The sequence below is a fragment of the Muscardinus avellanarius genome (assembly GCF_963383645.1).
Source record: "Muscardinus avellanarius genome assembly, chromosome: 8".
Lineage (NCBI taxonomy): Eukaryota > Metazoa > Chordata > Mammalia > Rodentia > Gliridae > Muscardinus > Muscardinus avellanarius.
This window is the reverse complement of record NC_137794.1, coordinates 275,001-292,390: the sequence shown is the minus strand read 5'-3', so window position 1 is coordinate 292,390 and position 17,390 is coordinate 275,001. Positions and strand designations below refer to the sequence as shown.

The following is a 17,390-nucleotide window of genomic DNA, read 5'->3' as shown; positions in this document are numbered from 1 at the left end:
ACAAGCAGTGGTAGCAACTCTCATACCTGACAAAGATGACTTTAAGCCAAAACTTATCAGAAGAGACAAAGTAGGTCATATCTTACTGACAAAAGGCATAATTCAACAGAAAATACAATAATAGTAAACATTTATGCACCAGACGTGGGTGCACCTGTTTTTGTTTTTTTTTTTTTTTTTTTGTGTGTGTGTGTGTGTGTTTTGTTTTGTTTTTTTGCAGTACTGGGTATGGAACCCAGGGGCATTCCACCTCCAAGCTACACCCCCCGCCCTAATTTTTATTCTTTATTTTGAAACAGGGTATCACTGAGTTGTAAAGGGGCTAAGTAGCTGAGGCTGTCTACAAACTGCGATCCTCCTGTCTCGGCCTCCCAAATGCTGAGATTACAAGCTTGTGCCACCACAACCAGATTCCTTTTTATAAAACAAATTGTTCAACATATTAAGACTCAGGTATATCTCACAGAAGAGTATTGGAAAACCTCAACATACCTCTTATACCACTAGATTGATCTTCCAGATAAAAGATCAGTAAAGACTCTTCAGACTTAAAGAACAGTATAAATAAAATGGACCTAATAGACATACCGGCACATTAAAAAAATGTAATATAATTCCATGTATTTTTTCACATACTTTCAAAATGAAAGAAATCAATAACAGAAAAAAAAAGAAATTACATAAATACATAGAGACTGAATGACACATTTTTGAACGAGAAATAAGGGGGAAAATAAAAAATTCCTAAAATTAAATGAAAGTAGAGATACTATATACCAACACCTATGAGACACCAAATAAACAACCTAATGATACACCTCAAAGGCCTCAGAAACAGATTAATTGTAAAGAGAGTATACGGCAAGAAATAGATCAGAAATTAATGAAAAAGAAGAGAACAACAATAATAAGAATCAATACAAGAGATAAAAGAAACAAAAGCTATTTCTAAAGATAAATAAAAATGATAAACCATTAGGCATTTTAACTAAAACAGAGTATCAGCCCAAATTACTAAAATAAAAAGTGCAAAATAAGACATCACCACAGACAGTGGAAAAATTCAGAGGTTCATTAGAAAACTATTTTGAAATTTTGTACTCCATTAAACTATAAAATATAGATAAAATTGACAGATTTCTAGCCACATACAATCTACCTAAATTGAACCAAGAGGACATAGAAAACCTAAACTATCCAAATAGCAAGCAAAGAGATAAAGACAGCAATAAAAAAAACCTTCTATCAAAGAAAAATCCAGGTCCAGATGGATTCCCAGCTGTAGTCCACAAAACCTTTAAAGAACAAAACTCAACACTGAACTCTGAACTACGTCATGATGTGAGATGACAATGTTCCAGTAAAAGTGTGTGTGTGTGTGTGTGTGTGTGTGTGTGTGTGTGTGCACGCGTGTGTGTGTATGAGACAAGAGCAGCTATCTCACTGGATTTTCTACCTTCAACACTTCACACCGCCCAGCTGAACGGTAGTGGTGGACCCTCCAGGTTACACTCCTCAAGTTCTGAAAGATGAGTAAACTCAGAGCAAGGACAGCACATTGGCACAATCCTAGTCATGGCTCATTTTATTCCAGGTGATGTGGTTCTCGCTGGAGGGAAAAGTTATCTCCTCCTGGACTCCTTTTAGGATATAGCATAGTCACACTCTTTTTTACTTTATTTTTTGTATGTGGTATTGGGGATGGAACCCAGGGGCCTTCTACCTCTGAGCTATACCCACCTACCCACGCATCCAATTTTTTTTATTTTGTAACAGGGTCGCACTAAGTTGCAGAAGGCCTCACTAAGTTGCTGAGGCTGGCCTTAAGCCTGCGATCTTCCTGTCTCAACCTCCCAAGTACTGGGATAACAAGTGTGCGCCACCATGCCCAGCTTGTTTTAGATTTCTAAAGTTCAAATCTTCCTGTGTTCTAACATGAAGATAGGATTTTACCTTTAAAAAGTAATTATAATGGAATTTAACTTCCTGGAATGAAAAGCACCGATTCAGAATTATCTTTTCGAATACTGATATGAGGGGCAGAAACACACAATCAGCAGGGAAGCATCAGCTTTTTAATTGAGAAGGAACAATCGAGTGGTTATCAGGGCAGAAAGCCACACATGGCTGAGTCTGTCACTTAGCATGGGCTGTCCGTGTGGCTCCGGTGCCCTCGGCAATTGGAAAGGAGCTCACTTGATGTCGCACAAGAGGGCCACGCCTCTCAGGATCCAGTGATCTGGGGACAGCACCGTTCGCAGATACACCACAGTGATGAAGGTCAAATCAGTCCGCCTAGGTTTCTTGTAAATGGGACACACGTACAGCTTGGGGTCTTTGGGCGCCGTGGAGTTGATAGCAAAGATGTGCAGCACTGGCAGCTGCATGAACAGCACCTTGGGGGTGGACTCTGTGAGCTTCCCGTTCCGCCTGTCCCAGGAGGCGCCATCCATGTAGAGCCCATAGATATACACGCCCTCCTGCAGGAGCCAAGCAACAGGGAATAGGACTTTTGAGACACTGGGTGCTGCAAGATGTGCATCCATTAGTGTAATAAAAACCGTCAGATTGAAAACACATGTGAACCTTAAAAACACTACCAGATGAAGAAAGCACCCCTGGGCACATCACATTAGTGAATAGCTGGCCCTGTTCCCCCGCAGCACATGGAGAGTGGAGAAGCTCTGTGGAGATGTTTTATCCCTGGGTGCTGGGGTGGCCCTGCTGGCAACAGGGGGTCCAAGTCACCTCTACAGGGAGCTATGTCTCTAGATGGTCCCCTTTGCACAAGGAACAGGATCTGGTGTGGGGCAGCGTGTGAGCTCAGCCTGCTGTCGGCTAGGCCAGCTGGTAGCTCAAGCTCCTCTCAGTTACAGGATGAAGCCTGAGGGCTGCAGACAGGCCTGGAAGTGGAGACAGGGAGCCCCCAGGGGCCAGGCGTGGGGTATGGAGGCGGGAGACGTGTCTGATCACCCCCAAGCATCTCTCAGGTGCCACAGCATTAAACTAGGGGGACAAGACACATGTTTAGGACACGTTTAAAGACACCTGAAATGAACAGCAGCGTGTGCTTGTGACTGGGACTGCCCTGCCCATGCACAGTTCTGAGGGCAGCTACAGTAACCTCAAGGTGAAAGGCCACCAGGGGCTGGGGTGCCCAGGGGTCTCTGTGGGGGGATGCCCCTGAGGTGGGCCCCAAGGTGGGCTGTTTTGGGAAAGATAGAGGAGCGAGGGTGGGCACTCCAGGCAGGAGCGATACTACAAAGAAAGGCAGGATGCGCTAAGAAGTTCAAGCATTTGTAAGTTGAGGATTGACCATGGGAGAGTCCACATGCCAAGCTAAAGAATCTGAACTTTGTCTTGTAGGCAGTGGAGAGCTAGAAAAAAAAAAAAAAAAGGAATCCCAGGGCTCTAATAATCATGCAAGCTCATAAAGTCTATTTATATAGAAGATGGTGACCATTTCCCCATTTTCAGTGAATATCAATCAGGCAACCAGAAGTAAATGCAGATTACAATAAAGGACAAGGAGATTAGCGGCAACATGTCTCCTGGAATCCCCTCTATGGACCAACAGTATGAGGACTCCAGGTTTTGAACCACAAACAGAGGCCCATCGCTTGACAGCAATGACATGGGCAGGCCCAGAAATCTGGGTATATGGGTACCATCACTGACTCAGCTTTTGACAACTATTTACACGCGTGAGGTGGTGATCTAGGAACCATTTGACAGGACATTTGCTCCTGTTCATGGGTCAAATCTTAAGACTGTGACAAGGTGAAGGTAGATGAAAAAGTCACACCCCAAAATTCATTTCCACCCAGGACCCCAGAATGCAAGTCTCTGGAAAGAGATTTTGCAGATTGAATTAGTTTCGATAAGGACATACTATGTTAGGGTAGGCCCTAAATCCAATAGGACTGGTTTTTATAAGAAAGGGCACAAGGGGAACAAGGCCTGTGTCGATGGAGGGGAGGGGCGAGGGCTTGCGGGCGTCTGCCGGGGGCCCGGCTCCCACATCCCACGGCTTTTCTCCGTGAGTGGGGCTGCCTTGCTCACTTTATACACAGGACTCTGAGGCGTAAGACAGTCAAGGGCCTGGCCTCCGCCCACTGGCAGAGCAGGTCCTAGCGGTGGCTCTGGGTGGCCTCTGCTCGCCTCAGGGCACACACTCTTCCCCCAGCCAGAACGCCGGTAGAGCACTGCTGGAACTGGACTAGGGACTCTAGTTGGCTGCTCGTCCAGCCTGTCTCCGCTGCCCATGGGTGATTCCGTGAGAAAGCAACCCACAAGCAGCGGCTGGGGTGTGTGGAAAGTCCTCTTATGCAAACACAAACAGAACCTGTAACTGTAAATAAAAGTAGCCTGGGGAGTTCCAGGGCCCACTGGGCCCTTCCACAAAGCACCCACTGGGCAGACCCAAGAGGTTTTGCCCTGGCTGCAAAGCAAATGAACTCAGTGAGACACTGGGGGTCTGTGTTAAGCCAAACTTGACCTTTCACCCCTGGCTCCAAAAGTGTCCCCGCAGCACCTACCACGGGGGGTGACGTGATCTCCTCCTTGGTCTGCCGCAGGACGTCATTGTGGATGGTCACGGTGTCCAGGGCCCAGCCTTTGTGGGCACGGGTCACTTCCTGCCGCATTGCCGTGAGGAAGCCTTAGGGGAAAAGAAGAGGTAAGACCTGGGGCCTTGGAGCAGCCCGCCCTGGAAACGGGGAGGAAGCGCTGTTATGTGGTGTTACTTGGATCAGTCTCCACACAGTGCCCGTTCCAGAGGAGCTGAGGCCAGGCCCTGTGTGGGGCGGGACTTCCTCCTGTGTTTTGTTTGTTTCTATGGGAACTGCAGTGAATGAGCTCAGCCTCTCCAGTCCACTGATACCAGAAGAACAGCGCCCGGTCGGCCGGTCGGCCGGTCGGCCGGTCGGCCTCAGACCCGGCCTGGTCTTGAGAGTCTCCTGAGATTCCAACCGTTGAGTCCTGTAAGGGTCATTGGCCAGTCCTGGCTCTCAGACTCTACTCAAAAACACAGTATCAAATGTGTGACCGGAATGGTGAGGTATTCTGAGAAACAGCATTCCAATTAAACTCGGATCAAACCATTATCGAGCTTCTATTTGCTATAATGGAACAATTTCATTTAGTCTAAGGAAATAAGGCATAATGCCAAAATAGGAAACCTGACTTTCAATTTGATCAAACAAAGCAACCGCCCAGGAAAGGAAAACTGCGTGTTTCAATGTGCTTAATACGGTTATTTTAAGATAATATGCGGCTCTCTATATTGTGGCCTTTCTTTAAACTTAATATTTGCAAATCATGCCGTTCAGTTCAATAAGAGAAGTGTTTCTTGGAGAGTAGCAGTTGATGTTAGAAAAATAAAATCCTAAACTTCAGAATGGCCTTCAAAACCTTAAGTTTTATCTATGACCTTTCTATTATATTCTGACCTCAGGTAAATATTGAAAATCATGAAGCTTTCCAGTGAGTAAATGCTGGAATGTGTATGTCCCTGCCACTCCTAAGTCAGTGAACGCAGGGAGCCGAAGCAACACTCAAAACATCTCACGTTGAATGATGATGCTCCATGCTCAAAGGGGAATGGCAGGGCAGAGTTACAAGCGCTGAGTTAAGACCCTCTCAGTTGGGAAGAAATCAGGCGCCTCACCTGGCTTCTCTGAACTAGTTCTCCCATTGCCACATCAGGCGCCTGGAGAGACACAGGTGTGGTCATTTCATTTGTCACCTCTCTGGAGGGGCCACTCTGGGTGGGCTGACCACAAAGATGAGGGGTCATCTGCAGTCTCTGCTGTCAAGGAACTCAACCTAGAGACCTGGGAGGGAGGCAGGAGACTCGTACAGCAGAGGTGAGAACTGTGCTCAGGGAGACAGCTCAGGGAAGCCTCGTTGGCAAGGCGGAGTTGAAAGCGCCCTTGGAGGCTGTGCTGGAGCAGAGAAGGCAAGGCTACTGGGGTGGCAGTGTTGCCCGGAGAGGCTGCATCACAGCGCAGGGAGAGGCCTGCTCTCTCAGGCCGGAGCCCACTCTGGTTCTCTGTACAGTGGGAAGCGCTGAAGATTTAGAATCAGCAGATGACTTAGCTTCGTTTTCATTTTAGAAAGCTCACCCAGAACGCCATTGCAATAGCAACTGAGCTGGGTGCAGTGGCACATGCTTGTAATCCCAGCATTTGGGAAGCTGAGACAGGAAGATCGCAGGCTAAAGCCAGCCTCAGCAACTTAGCAAGGCTCTCAGCAACCTAATGAGCCTGGTTCCAAATAAGAAATAAAATCAGGCTGGGGGTGTAACTTGATCCCCAGCACTAAAAACAAAACGAAACAAACAGCAACAACAAACAACAAGATTTGGAGTGCGGAAGAAGGCTCCTTGCATTGCTCCAAAAGAAAAGTTGGTCATTTGAGCAGAGAAAGGACGATTTTCTGGACAAATGTTAACCCCCGGGGGCAGGAAATACAGTGGAAGTTTTCATGGCAGCAACTGGAGTCCCTTGAAGTGATCTGATCAGCACGTGACTCTATAAACTTCCATTCCAAACACCGGGGATTCCATTCTTTAGTAGTGAAACGTCTCGTGTGCTTGCCAGTAAGTGGTACGTGTGATCACAGCAATAAAATCGAATACACTTTCTAAGAGTCTCCATAAAAATGTCATTTTCATCATTCAGTATTAAGTGTCCATCCATGTGCTGTGCTGTATAGGTAAGTACTTGAAATTAAATTGACCTTATTTTATGATATTTTAAAAAAGTCATCACTGATCTGAGTTGAGAAGGTCATAATGTACATGGCACGAATCCTGGCCTCCTTAACCATCAATCTGCACAATTTGGATAATTGAAATTTTCTATAATATTTTAAGTTACAACTAAATTGCGAAATTTGACCTCATTCCATGTGGCTCGAAGGCCAATGCCCCGAGGAGTCAGAGGAAGGAGGCGGGTTCTCTCTAGTGTAACACGCCTGCTTCAGAGACCAGTCATCGTCAGAGGTTTCTCAAACACTCTAGTGCAAACGAAAAAAGACCCCCCTCCTGTCTTCTCCCTGCGGGGCGGGGCATGCGTACTGTACGCCCAGCTGCCCTCACTGCAAGCCTCCCAGTGTGGAGGAGGCAGCCTTCGTATGCCGGGGGTGGGATCTGGAACATGTGTCAGCTTCAACTATCAAGAAAGGACAAAATGTATTTGAGGCCTCAGTGTGGAGGGCAGGGAGCTGTTCTGTGGGCCATTACCACCCAGAGAACAGAGAGGAAATGCAAATTTTTGCAAGTCTTGACAGTTTTGTGTTGGCTTCCTAAAAGGAACAGGATCTTAGGGCATTCAAAGGGTAGTGTTTATTTTGAATTAAGAAAAAAAAATGAATGTCCATCTTGCTTGGAGATTGATGTCAAGTCTAATGGAATCCAAATCGGCTCTTTCTGAAGCTTAGATAGCTAAGAGACTATTGAATACAGTTTTCTTTGTAAGAGTTTAAACACTGGTACTTTTGTTTTGGCACAAATTTAGTTTTGATAATTCTTAAAGTGGTGACAAAGTGATTCATGTGCTTATATGCCTGAAGGGGAAAAGTCAGGAAAAGTCTTTAACAATAATAACCTTCTATTCTTCATGAGATTTAACCACCCACAGGAAAATGGGTGATTTGACTATTTAAACATCTGAGTTACTTGTGGTCCAAATGAGATGCTTAAAAAAAATTTTCCCCTTCAAATTCACAAAGCATAATGAATTATTAAAACACTTGTCAAGATTGTTCTTTTTTAAAAGATCACTTTTAAAGTAGGATTACGCTTTGGAAACTTGGTCCTACAATACCACAAGTTATGTGTTAATTCCTCGAAGAGTAGTAATCCAACACTTAGCCACTAACTACTGTTATCTCTAAGTATCATTTCACACAAGGTCTTAGAAGAGATGAAAGAACTAATCCGAAGGGTTGCTTTTCCCAACTTTACAAGGAGTGGCTTGGTATTCTGGAGTGATGGACCTGTACTATAAATAAGCAACATGTTTTTTCTTTAATAAATGAACCGGTTCTTCTGTAATGTGCCTTGGGTTGCGCAGTATTTCCTGTCTAAACAGTTACCAAGCCTCCCAGCAGCATCTTCAAAGATGAGGATTAATGATATTCCTGCCACAAGTTTATGGCAGGCAGTTTTTCCCCTAAATGAGAAGTAAATGTAGTTCATTGGTAAGTTAAATAAAAGGTCAGAAAACATTACACAAAGATGGGGCTTATGAACCCAGCTGCATAAAAATGCTGCTCCGGGCACCTCTGCTGAGTCTCTGCTGGATGCTGTAAGGCAGACATCCCAAATGGCTGAAAACTAGAAACACTGGGGAAGCTTTTAATTCTCCGGATTCCTGGACCACAGTCCAGATCAGTGAAGCCAGAATTCCTGGAGGTGGTGTCCAGGTATCGGCGTTGTTTTAGGGCTTCAAATTCTAATGTTCATAGGTATCATCTGGGGAAGGAGGTCTTGTTAAAATGCAGGTCTGGATGTGGGAGGCAGGTCACAGGTGGGCCGGAGGGTCCAGCATTTCTGTGCTGCTGATGGCTAGTGGACCACATATTCAGGAGCAAAGGTCTAAGTCAAGGTCCTTCACATATTAGGATACTAAGGGGACTTTTAAGAAGACTGATTGTACAGACTTGAGAGGTCTCATCCGGGGAGGCTAAGATATACTTGGTTTGAAGCCCTGAGTGTTGAACATGTGTTAACATGGATTCTACCATGGACAGGGGTGGGGGGCAGGGCCTCGTTGCACAAGTGAAAGGCCATAGGGCTGGAAGCAGCATGAGCCGAGTCCTTCCAGGGCCCCAAGACACGCACACTCTCTGAAATGTCATCAGCCCAGGAAAGGAGTGTCTCGAGCCGAACCTGGGTGCAGATGGAAGAGCTGGGAGTGGTCCTGGCTGCTGGGACCTGCTGTACCCACGGTGCCCCAGGTTCTGAAATGTCACTCCCTGCACGGATGGCTCCCCTTGGGCTAGTTAATCCCTCTTTCCCTTGACCCCAAACCCTGCTTCTTCCCACGTGCCTAAACTTCCCCTGCTCCCTCTGGCGTGATTCCACCTCCCCACAAAACATTCTGTCTACCTTCTGGCCCTTCCTGGACCCTGGCTCAGCTCTGAAGCCCTCACCTTTCCCACAGCTGCCACCCTCAGGAGAACCTGCAGCGTGTAACCGCATCGCCCCACCCACTGCGCCCCGCCATCCGGGGGCCGGGGCCTCTCCGCATCCCACCCAGCTGCCCAGCTTCTCCTTGACTCACTAACGATGCCCTCCCTTCGCACTTCCTTTCTTGTTTATTCTAAATTTATCCTTTCCTTCGCACACCCAATCACGAGGGTACCCAAGTGTCCCCCTTGGTTTGCCTCTACCAGGCTGCAGGACAACAGCGGGAACCTCATCAGTTGCCGTCAAGAGCCCCGACAGGCTGTCCAGAGCCACTGGGTAGGCCTTCCATGTCCCCCACCCCTTTTGTGTGGTACTAGGGGTGGAACCCTGGGTCCTTCTACCACTGAGCTACACCCTCAGTCCTATTTTTATTCTTTAGTTTGAAACAGGATCTCACTAAGTTGTATAGGGCCTCACTAAATAGTTGAGGCTGGCTTCGAACCTGTGATCCTCCTGTCTCAGCTTCCCAAACACTGGGATTGCAAGTGTGTAACCCAGGCCTGGCCCATGTCCCTTTTATTGGCCACTTCCTTGGGCCGCTGCCAACCTCTTTTTGCTCCCAGGATGATGAGAAAGAAGAAAGCGCCAGATGGGAACTCCCTTGACTTGAAACCAAGCTTATGCCATGCTTAACTGCTGTGGGCACAGATGCTCCTTCCTTCCCTCCTTGTCTTGGTAGCTGAGGCGCATCTCTCCCTAGCGACTGCTGTGACCATCCCCTCCTGCTCTTTCCCCTCCTTCTGGTACCACTGACTTCTCTCTGGCTCATTCCCACCAGTATTGGAAGAGCTCAGGCCTCTCGTGAAAAGAGAAAGGAAAGCCCTTCTCATGATAACTGCCCTCCTCTTCAAAGCCAAGTCTCTTAATGGAATTACCCATGTTGACCATAGTCATTCTCGTTCCATTTCCTTGTTCCAGTTCCTCGTTCTGAATCCCACAGCCCACCTGCTCCACTCAGACTCCCGTTCCTGACAGGCTCCTCCTCCTTGGGAAAGCCAGGTGCCCATTTGGGCTTCTCTGCTCCTCTGCTTGACGCCTGGCAGCAACCTGTTACTACCGACACCCTCACACCCTTCTCTCTCTCTCTCTCTCTCTCTCTCTCTCTCTCTCTCTCTCTGCCTCCATGACCTTTGCTCTCCCAGTCTTCCTTTCCAGGTTGACTGGTCATGAGCTGGGTCGTGCGTGCGTGCGTGCGTGCATGTGTGCATGCATGCATGGGCTGGAGGATGGTGTGTGGTCCTAGTGAGGATGCTCTGGCACTGAGGAGACTCACGAGAGGCCGGGACCCTCCACACTGGTGGCTGGATATGAAGAATCAGAATTCGACGCTGGGACTTTAGAGGAGCGAATCACAGACAGAGATGAAGAGCTGCACTTGGGGCAGTGGCTGAGCTCATCAACCAAGGAGCAGAATTTGCCTGAATAAAGACCAGGAAGTGGGCTGAGACACAGCCTCCAAGAAACAGTCAGAGAACCACAGGGAAGGGCACGGTGGAAACCACGGTCTCAAAGAGCATCCCGGCCCTATATGCAACACGCTGAAGTTAGCAGGAAGGTCATTAGGTAAGATGACCTTGGAGAGGTAAGGTGGCTTCAGGACCGTAATGGCAGTTGGACAGATTACAAGGGATGGGGTGCTTGGTAAGGAAGGAGGGTAGCCACGTGCAAGACTTGAAAGACCAGAGACCAAGGGCAGTGCATAGAAGCCCCTTACACACGAAGGCAGGAGGAACAGGTTGTTAGCCATTCTGAGGCATTTGAAGATGTCTGCAGTCTCTCTGTAGCTTGTGACTTGGAAACAGGGGAGGCTAGCGCTGTTATTCAAATTCCATCTACCAGATCCTCTCAGACATGAGGGGCAGCTCTGGTTCAGCGATCAGCTGCACTGGGGCATACTTAGAATTGCCACTAGATGAAAAGCTATTCCCCAGTCCCTTCCAATCCTGAAAGTCTATGATTCCTTGGCAGGCTCTTCCCCTCTGACAGATAACAGGCATTTATTACTGTCCTCAAGGCGAGCACATGGGAATTGCAGCCAGCTGATGACATGTCCTGAAAATACTCAGGCAAGAGGTTGTGGCTGGTTTGTACAGAAACACAGGCAACAGGACAAAAACATCCATCTTTCTGCCTCAGCAGAGTTACCTTTAAGTGAGAAATCTAGATTCATATCAGGGAATAGGAAGTTGTTACTGATACCTGCTATGATAACTTGGCATGGCTTGTCAAGCCACCGGGGGGCGGGGGGGGGGAGTGCAGAAAAAAACTAGCATGGTTTGGCATCTAAGTGGCACCAGGCTCCAGACTGAGCAGGTCTGGATGATAAGGCCCTGCATGGCCAACCTCACAGGGAGGCATGAGGCCGGGGGACCACAAGCAGTCCCGCATTGGCGCTGGGAGCTGCGCCTGGGAGTCACACCCAACATCAGAGTACAGCAGGCGGCTGCCAACTAAAGAGCTTTGAGAGACAGTGGGTGCCCTGGCTTGAAGTGAGGCTCAAAAACAGTCAGGCAGAGCACAGACTCGCTCACTCACACGAGTTCAGGCACCAGACTCTAAGTCGTGTGTACACGATGCCCCAGAAAGGTACACTGTGGGGAAAGAGGCCAAAGGAATCCTTTGGGAACACCGAGAATCGCAATCTTGAATGGTTTGTGAACATACACACCCAAGACTCCTGAGGAATCGGTCGAGAGTCAAATCTGTGCGTTGAAAAAGCTGTGCTATTGGATAAATATTATGAGGTCACAGATGCAGAGAGCGTGACCATTTTAATTGTCAAATCCAATTGCCACGTGGCTGAGTTCATCAATTGCTACAGAAATGATTGCAAGGGGGGCTAGAAATAGCAGCCAAGGTCTCTGGTGGCTTACTCAGCCACTCAAACAAGACAGATGAACATTCATCCAGCATAGGGCCAAAGAGTAGTGCTGCAAAGAACGCCAGCTCAGACACTGACGAGGACAAAGGAAGCCTGCCACCTGGCTTGTGGGCTCTCAGTCATGCAAGGCTGAGGGGCAGCCACCCGGAGCATGATGGGAAACGCACAGTGGACAATATCAGATGTCAGAGTGTGTGGTAAGATGACAGAATTAAGTCATATCTGAACACATAGTCTTCATAGTCTAGGCAAGCTTGGCTACATCTGTGATGAAGCTGCTGGCCTTTCCGTAGACAACTATCTTTGACTTATATGTGGGGAGTTATTTTTTAAAGCCATGAACTTAAATGTTTTGAATTAAATGGAAAAATGATTTCATCAGAGACTGGGCTAGAAAATGTAAAACTCAGGAGCTATACTCATGCTGAGAAATCTATTGCTGATGTCACATGGAAGGCAGAAAGGCTTCCGACTGGAAAGGGCTGCATGTGTTAGCACACGCCTGTGGCGTGCACGGGGCTGCTGTGAACTTCGTGTTGTGCACCTGGCCAAGGGATGTGGGACAGGGAGCAATTTGCTCCTCATGCCAAGAGCAGGAAAAGGGAGCTGAGGAGGGACTGGCGTGCAGGAAGAGTTGGCCTCCAGTCGTCTGTGCAAAGACCAGAGAGCAGAGATGAGGCTGTGCGCTTGTGTGCTCGGTGTGAAGGGCAGGCTGCTCGCTTGAATGAGTGGGGGCTTTCCAAGGCCTGTGAGCAAAGGAGTAGAAGGCTCACTCGAGAGCAGACTGACCACAGAGAAGGAATTAACAGTATACACAGGTGGCAAGTGAGGACTTGGCTGAAACGTACATCTACATTTACATTTTTGTCAGTTCCGGTTCGGAGACTTCTTAGTTAAAAATTAGCTCATAACAACCAGAGGTGAGTTCAAAGTGTTACAGACAGACACTGCTGTGTAAGTGACATTTTCAGTGAAAAGGGAAAAGACTGATGACTGGAACAAGTTGTGCGCTACGACGTAGGATATGGCTTAAGCTATTTCTGCCCATGGCAAAGTTGGGAATGAACCAATCTCACTCCCTTGGTTTCTGAATATCAAAAAATACACTTGACGACCTCTGGGGTTTTACAACCACTGTTCTGACGCCGCTTCTGAACGTGGTGTGCGGGTGTCCCTTCCCTGCATGTCCTGCGGCATTATCTGAATCCAGCACTCCTTCCTTGTCTTGGCTCCCAACCAGCCCCCTGCCCACTGTGCCGTCCCCTTGCACTTCACCCGCAGCCTAAGCTGCCGCCTCTCCTTGCCCTCTCATGGTCCCGCTCAATCACTCCATCATCAAATCTGCCCCTCCCGTGCAGCTACTTGATAGGTATGCTCTCTGCCACGCACCTGTTAGGGGTCTCATTGCTCTCAGCTCTGCTATTCCAGTCTGACTGGAATTCTCTCCCATTCTCCATCTCTTAAAATTATCTTCCGACCTTTGGGGACTTCCCACCATCTTTACTTTATAGCCAGAGGCTCCGGGAAGACTCCACACCCGGGCCTCGGTGCTTCCTGAGCTGCAGCCTCCCCAGCCCCACCCCACCGCCCAGTCTCCTAGTCCCACTGGACAGGCCTTGTCTTTGCTCAGGCCTCTGTGCGGAATGCCCTTTTCCTGCATCCCTGGCTCTGCAAAGCCTACTCCCTGCTTCCTGTGTGAAGCCCTTCTCGAGCCCTGCCTGGGGCAGGATCCATCCCTGCTCTCTGTACTACCCTGGCTCTAGGCTCTCACAGTGGTGGGGTGCTTATCACATCTCGCTAAGGTTTGTAGATGGGCTTGTCTTACCAACCAGATTACAGGCTTCTTCAGGGCAGAAATCAGGTCCCAGATCTCTTTCTATTGAAAGTATCTAGCGGAGGGGCTAGCAAAGGGAAGGTGGTTAAATAATCCTTATTAGAGGATATTTCTTCAGACTCTCCAGCCAAGAATTACCTGATGACAGCCTACTCAAATGGAAGGCTTTGCAAGGAGAGAGAGAAACCTCAAGCTACAGCTCAGTGGGTTCTCACCGCGGGGATACAGCCACGTCACCAGCACCCAGGCTGGAAAACAGAACACTCCCCGGTCCCCCAAGCGGGCCTCTGCCCTTTCTATCCACTCCCTCCCCGTGGCACCACTGTCCTGAGGTTTAGCACCATAAACCCATCATAACTGACTTCGTCCTTTATATGAAGGAATCACACGGGATATGGTGTCTTCCTTTGGCTGCCTTTACTCAATATTATTTAACGAAATTCAGCTATATTGCTGTGAGTAGAAGTAATCTGTCATAAGTCCGCATGTGTGAATGTTTCTTAAATTGTATTACAAATGGACCCGTGAGGTGTTGGGCTCTAAGAAACCCAACATCTCCTCATTTTGGCCAAGAATTACTGAAGTAAAATTATCCATATTATAATATGACAGAAAATCCATGGGTTTACCCATGGGCAGTATGACATCAAGCAGGAACTTTATCAACACACATTTCTAGAGCAAAAGAACACAGAAAGCAGAGTGCAAAATACTCTTTCAGGGGAAAAAAGGTCAAATCATAAAACATGACACTTTTCTCAATCAGTCTAATTTTCTGACCTTAGGAACAATCATATCTTTTGGTTCTCTTTCTCTTTCTTTCTTTCTTTTACTTTTTCACAAACATTTATAAACTAGCTTGAGAGATTTTTTTTCTTTTTTGCTCTTTCATGTGTTCTAACCATAGACTAATGTTTTGCTGAGGTGGGTGAAAAGAAAAAGGGAGAGTTTTCCCACTATATTATGGAAGAAATATAACGAGGATTTCAGATTGAGTTTGTTATAAACAAGTGGAGAAAGTTAATCTGTGTTCAACCATTGAAAGGATCTGTCCACCACCACCAGGTGTATAACCACCACCGTACTGTTCATGCCACCCGACCATCCGCCTATACACACCTCCCAACCTTTGCCCATCCTCCTAAGAGTGCGTACCTTGGGGATTAAAGAAACCAGTCATCCAAAACACATTAGGCCTTCCTTCAAATATCCACGTAGAAAACTGAGCATTTCTTTCCAAGAGCTCAGTAAACCAGAAGCCCAGTGTGGACGAGTCCCAGGACACTCTTTTCCAGAGCTGAGGTATCCGGGCATCGTACATGTTGTCCAGGGCATCTCTCAGGTTCTGAAGAAGACAAGCTTAAAATGTGTGACCAAGCCTCAGCAACACAAGAGGAGCCGGCCGCGGAGCCATGGCGGCTCACCTCACTCATGATGATGGTCCCTTCGATAGCCAGTTTCAGGTCACTCAAGCTGCTGCGGAGGATGGAGATGACTTTCTGCATCCTGTCAATTTCCTGTCTAAGAAATATGTTCATTGAATTAAGATGCCCCATCTTCACCAGGCGTGCTTTCACCTAAAACAAAGTGTGGGGTGCAAGAGAGGAGATATTTTATCACTTGTCACTTCTCTTCCAATGACTTCTTCATTCTCTATTCTTTTTCCTCCTCTGGCTGTTATCTCTTTCAAACCAAATGAACTCTAAAACATCTCTTGCAGAACCGAACTTGCCATTAAATTCCCCATTTTCTGAGCTTCAAAACTACTGCTCAACTAAAATGATTTTTATTTCCCGCTGATTATACTGAGTTGATAATTGGAAATGTACTTTTAAGAAAGCTAAAATAAAATAGACTTTTTCTCTCCTTTCAAATGATTAAGTACGAGGTGTCAGTTAAATATTCTTTTGCAATCTAACCTTTATAAGAGTACAGTGAAATTTTTTTCATTATGCTTGCAGAGTCGTTACTAAAAATGTCACAAAAAGTTAATACAGCCAAAATCTTTACGGAGCAGTCACCAATGGAGGTGATTAGCTGTAGTTTCCCAAGCTCCTGGTTACCTGGGCTATGGTGGCTAAACAGAGCCTTTGCTAATCTAATCGATGACCATATTTGACTCTGTGGGAGAGTCATTAAGCACGTGTTCTTTTTGGTATATCACTTACTGGCCATTTTTTAGAGTTTAATACAAAAGCTCTGGCTGTGGGAACAATAAGACATAACATTTATTGGAAAATAAGCCAAACATATTCACATTTCAGTCCAGTGACATATTTCCAAAAAAAGAAAAAAGAAACTGACTACAAATACTTGGTAGGAACTCATAAAGGAGTTTTAACTTTCTGCCGGCTATAATTTAAGAGATGCTAGAACAGGAGGGATGGGGATAAGCACACTGAATGGGAGAGAAATTGAACAGGATGCATGAGTCCAGAGAATCACCAGCCAGCCAGGGCCAGTGGGATTCTCTGCAGAGGTGGCCACGCCCACCTCTAGGTGCCGATGTCTTTTGGACTGTGTTACAACACAGGTCCCTGGCTTGGTGCAGGGTTCCCGTCAGCAATGGACACCTTTGTTTTACTGAAGCAAGGCCATTTCCAGTGAGTCAAAGATGGAGGGGAAAGCACAAAGTCAAAGGGAAGCTGTGAAGCTGACCGCCTGTGCAGGTGGGGCAAATGACAGCCCGATACACTAGTGGAGGTCCTGGACCAGCCGAAGCCCCAGCCTGCAGGGCCTCTCAGCCTCCGGTGGCTGAGGAGTGTACACACCGCCCTTCAGAAGGGCGCCTCACCCTTCAGGACCAGGGAGACTGTGGAAACCCTCCTGAAGTGGGAAATCGGCCCAGGCAGGGGGCCAGGCTGAAAGCCCAGGCTCTGGCAAAGTAGCGCTAATCGATGGTGAGGGCGGAGGCTGTGGACAGAAGCAACAGGGCCCTGGTGGCCAGAGGATGCAGCCTGGCTCCCAAAGGAGGAGGAGACATCGTGGCCCTCATGACAGAACTGTCAGAATATCCAGACATTTTACCATAAATAAAAATTAATTTCAGTGAGAGATTCTCAAAGTATGTTCTGGAACTTAAGTTTTATTCAGGATTAATTTTTGTTTTTTTTTTTGTGATAGTGGAGATTGAGCTCAGTGGCATTCTACCTCTAAGTTACATCTCCAATTTTTATTATTATTTTAAAATAGGATCTTACTAAGTTGCTGAGTGCCTTGCTAAGTTGTTGAGGCTGGTCTTCAATCTGTAATTCTCCTGTCTCAGCCTCCTAAATACTGAGATTATAGGCATATGCTGCTATAACCTGGTTCAAGATTAATTTTTATGTTAATATTAAGGTGCTAGTTGATTCTTTTATTCTCTCATGAGTATATAGCAGAGTTTTCCAGAGGTTCCATGACATATGTTATTACAGACCAAACGTGGAAGCAGATATGGAAATACAGCTGTCCTATGCTGAGTCAAACATTCAGTAGAT

At 47.1% G+C, this 17,390-nt stretch overlaps 1 protein-coding gene across 1 annotated transcript in view; it reads right to left on the bottom strand.

Moving 5' to 3' along the window:
* Positions 1-2,192: 2,192 nt before the first annotated feature.
* Positions 2,193-17,390, bottom strand: part of DNAH8 (dynein axonemal heavy chain 8) — a gene marked incomplete at its 3' end in the record, with an annotated part of 220,834 nt that continues 205,636 nt past the window's right edge. The window contains exons 89-92 of the mRNA XM_080700493.1: positions 15,336-15,488; positions 15,067-15,256; positions 4,539-4,660; positions 2,193-2,480 (exon numbers count right to left, since the gene is read on the bottom strand). Coding sequence (XP_080556619.1) covers positions 2,193-2,480; positions 4,539-4,660; positions 15,067-15,256; positions 15,336-15,488 — 753 coding nt within the window. The remainder of the gene's footprint in view (positions 2,481-4,538; positions 4,661-15,066; positions 15,257-15,335; positions 15,489-17,390) is intronic.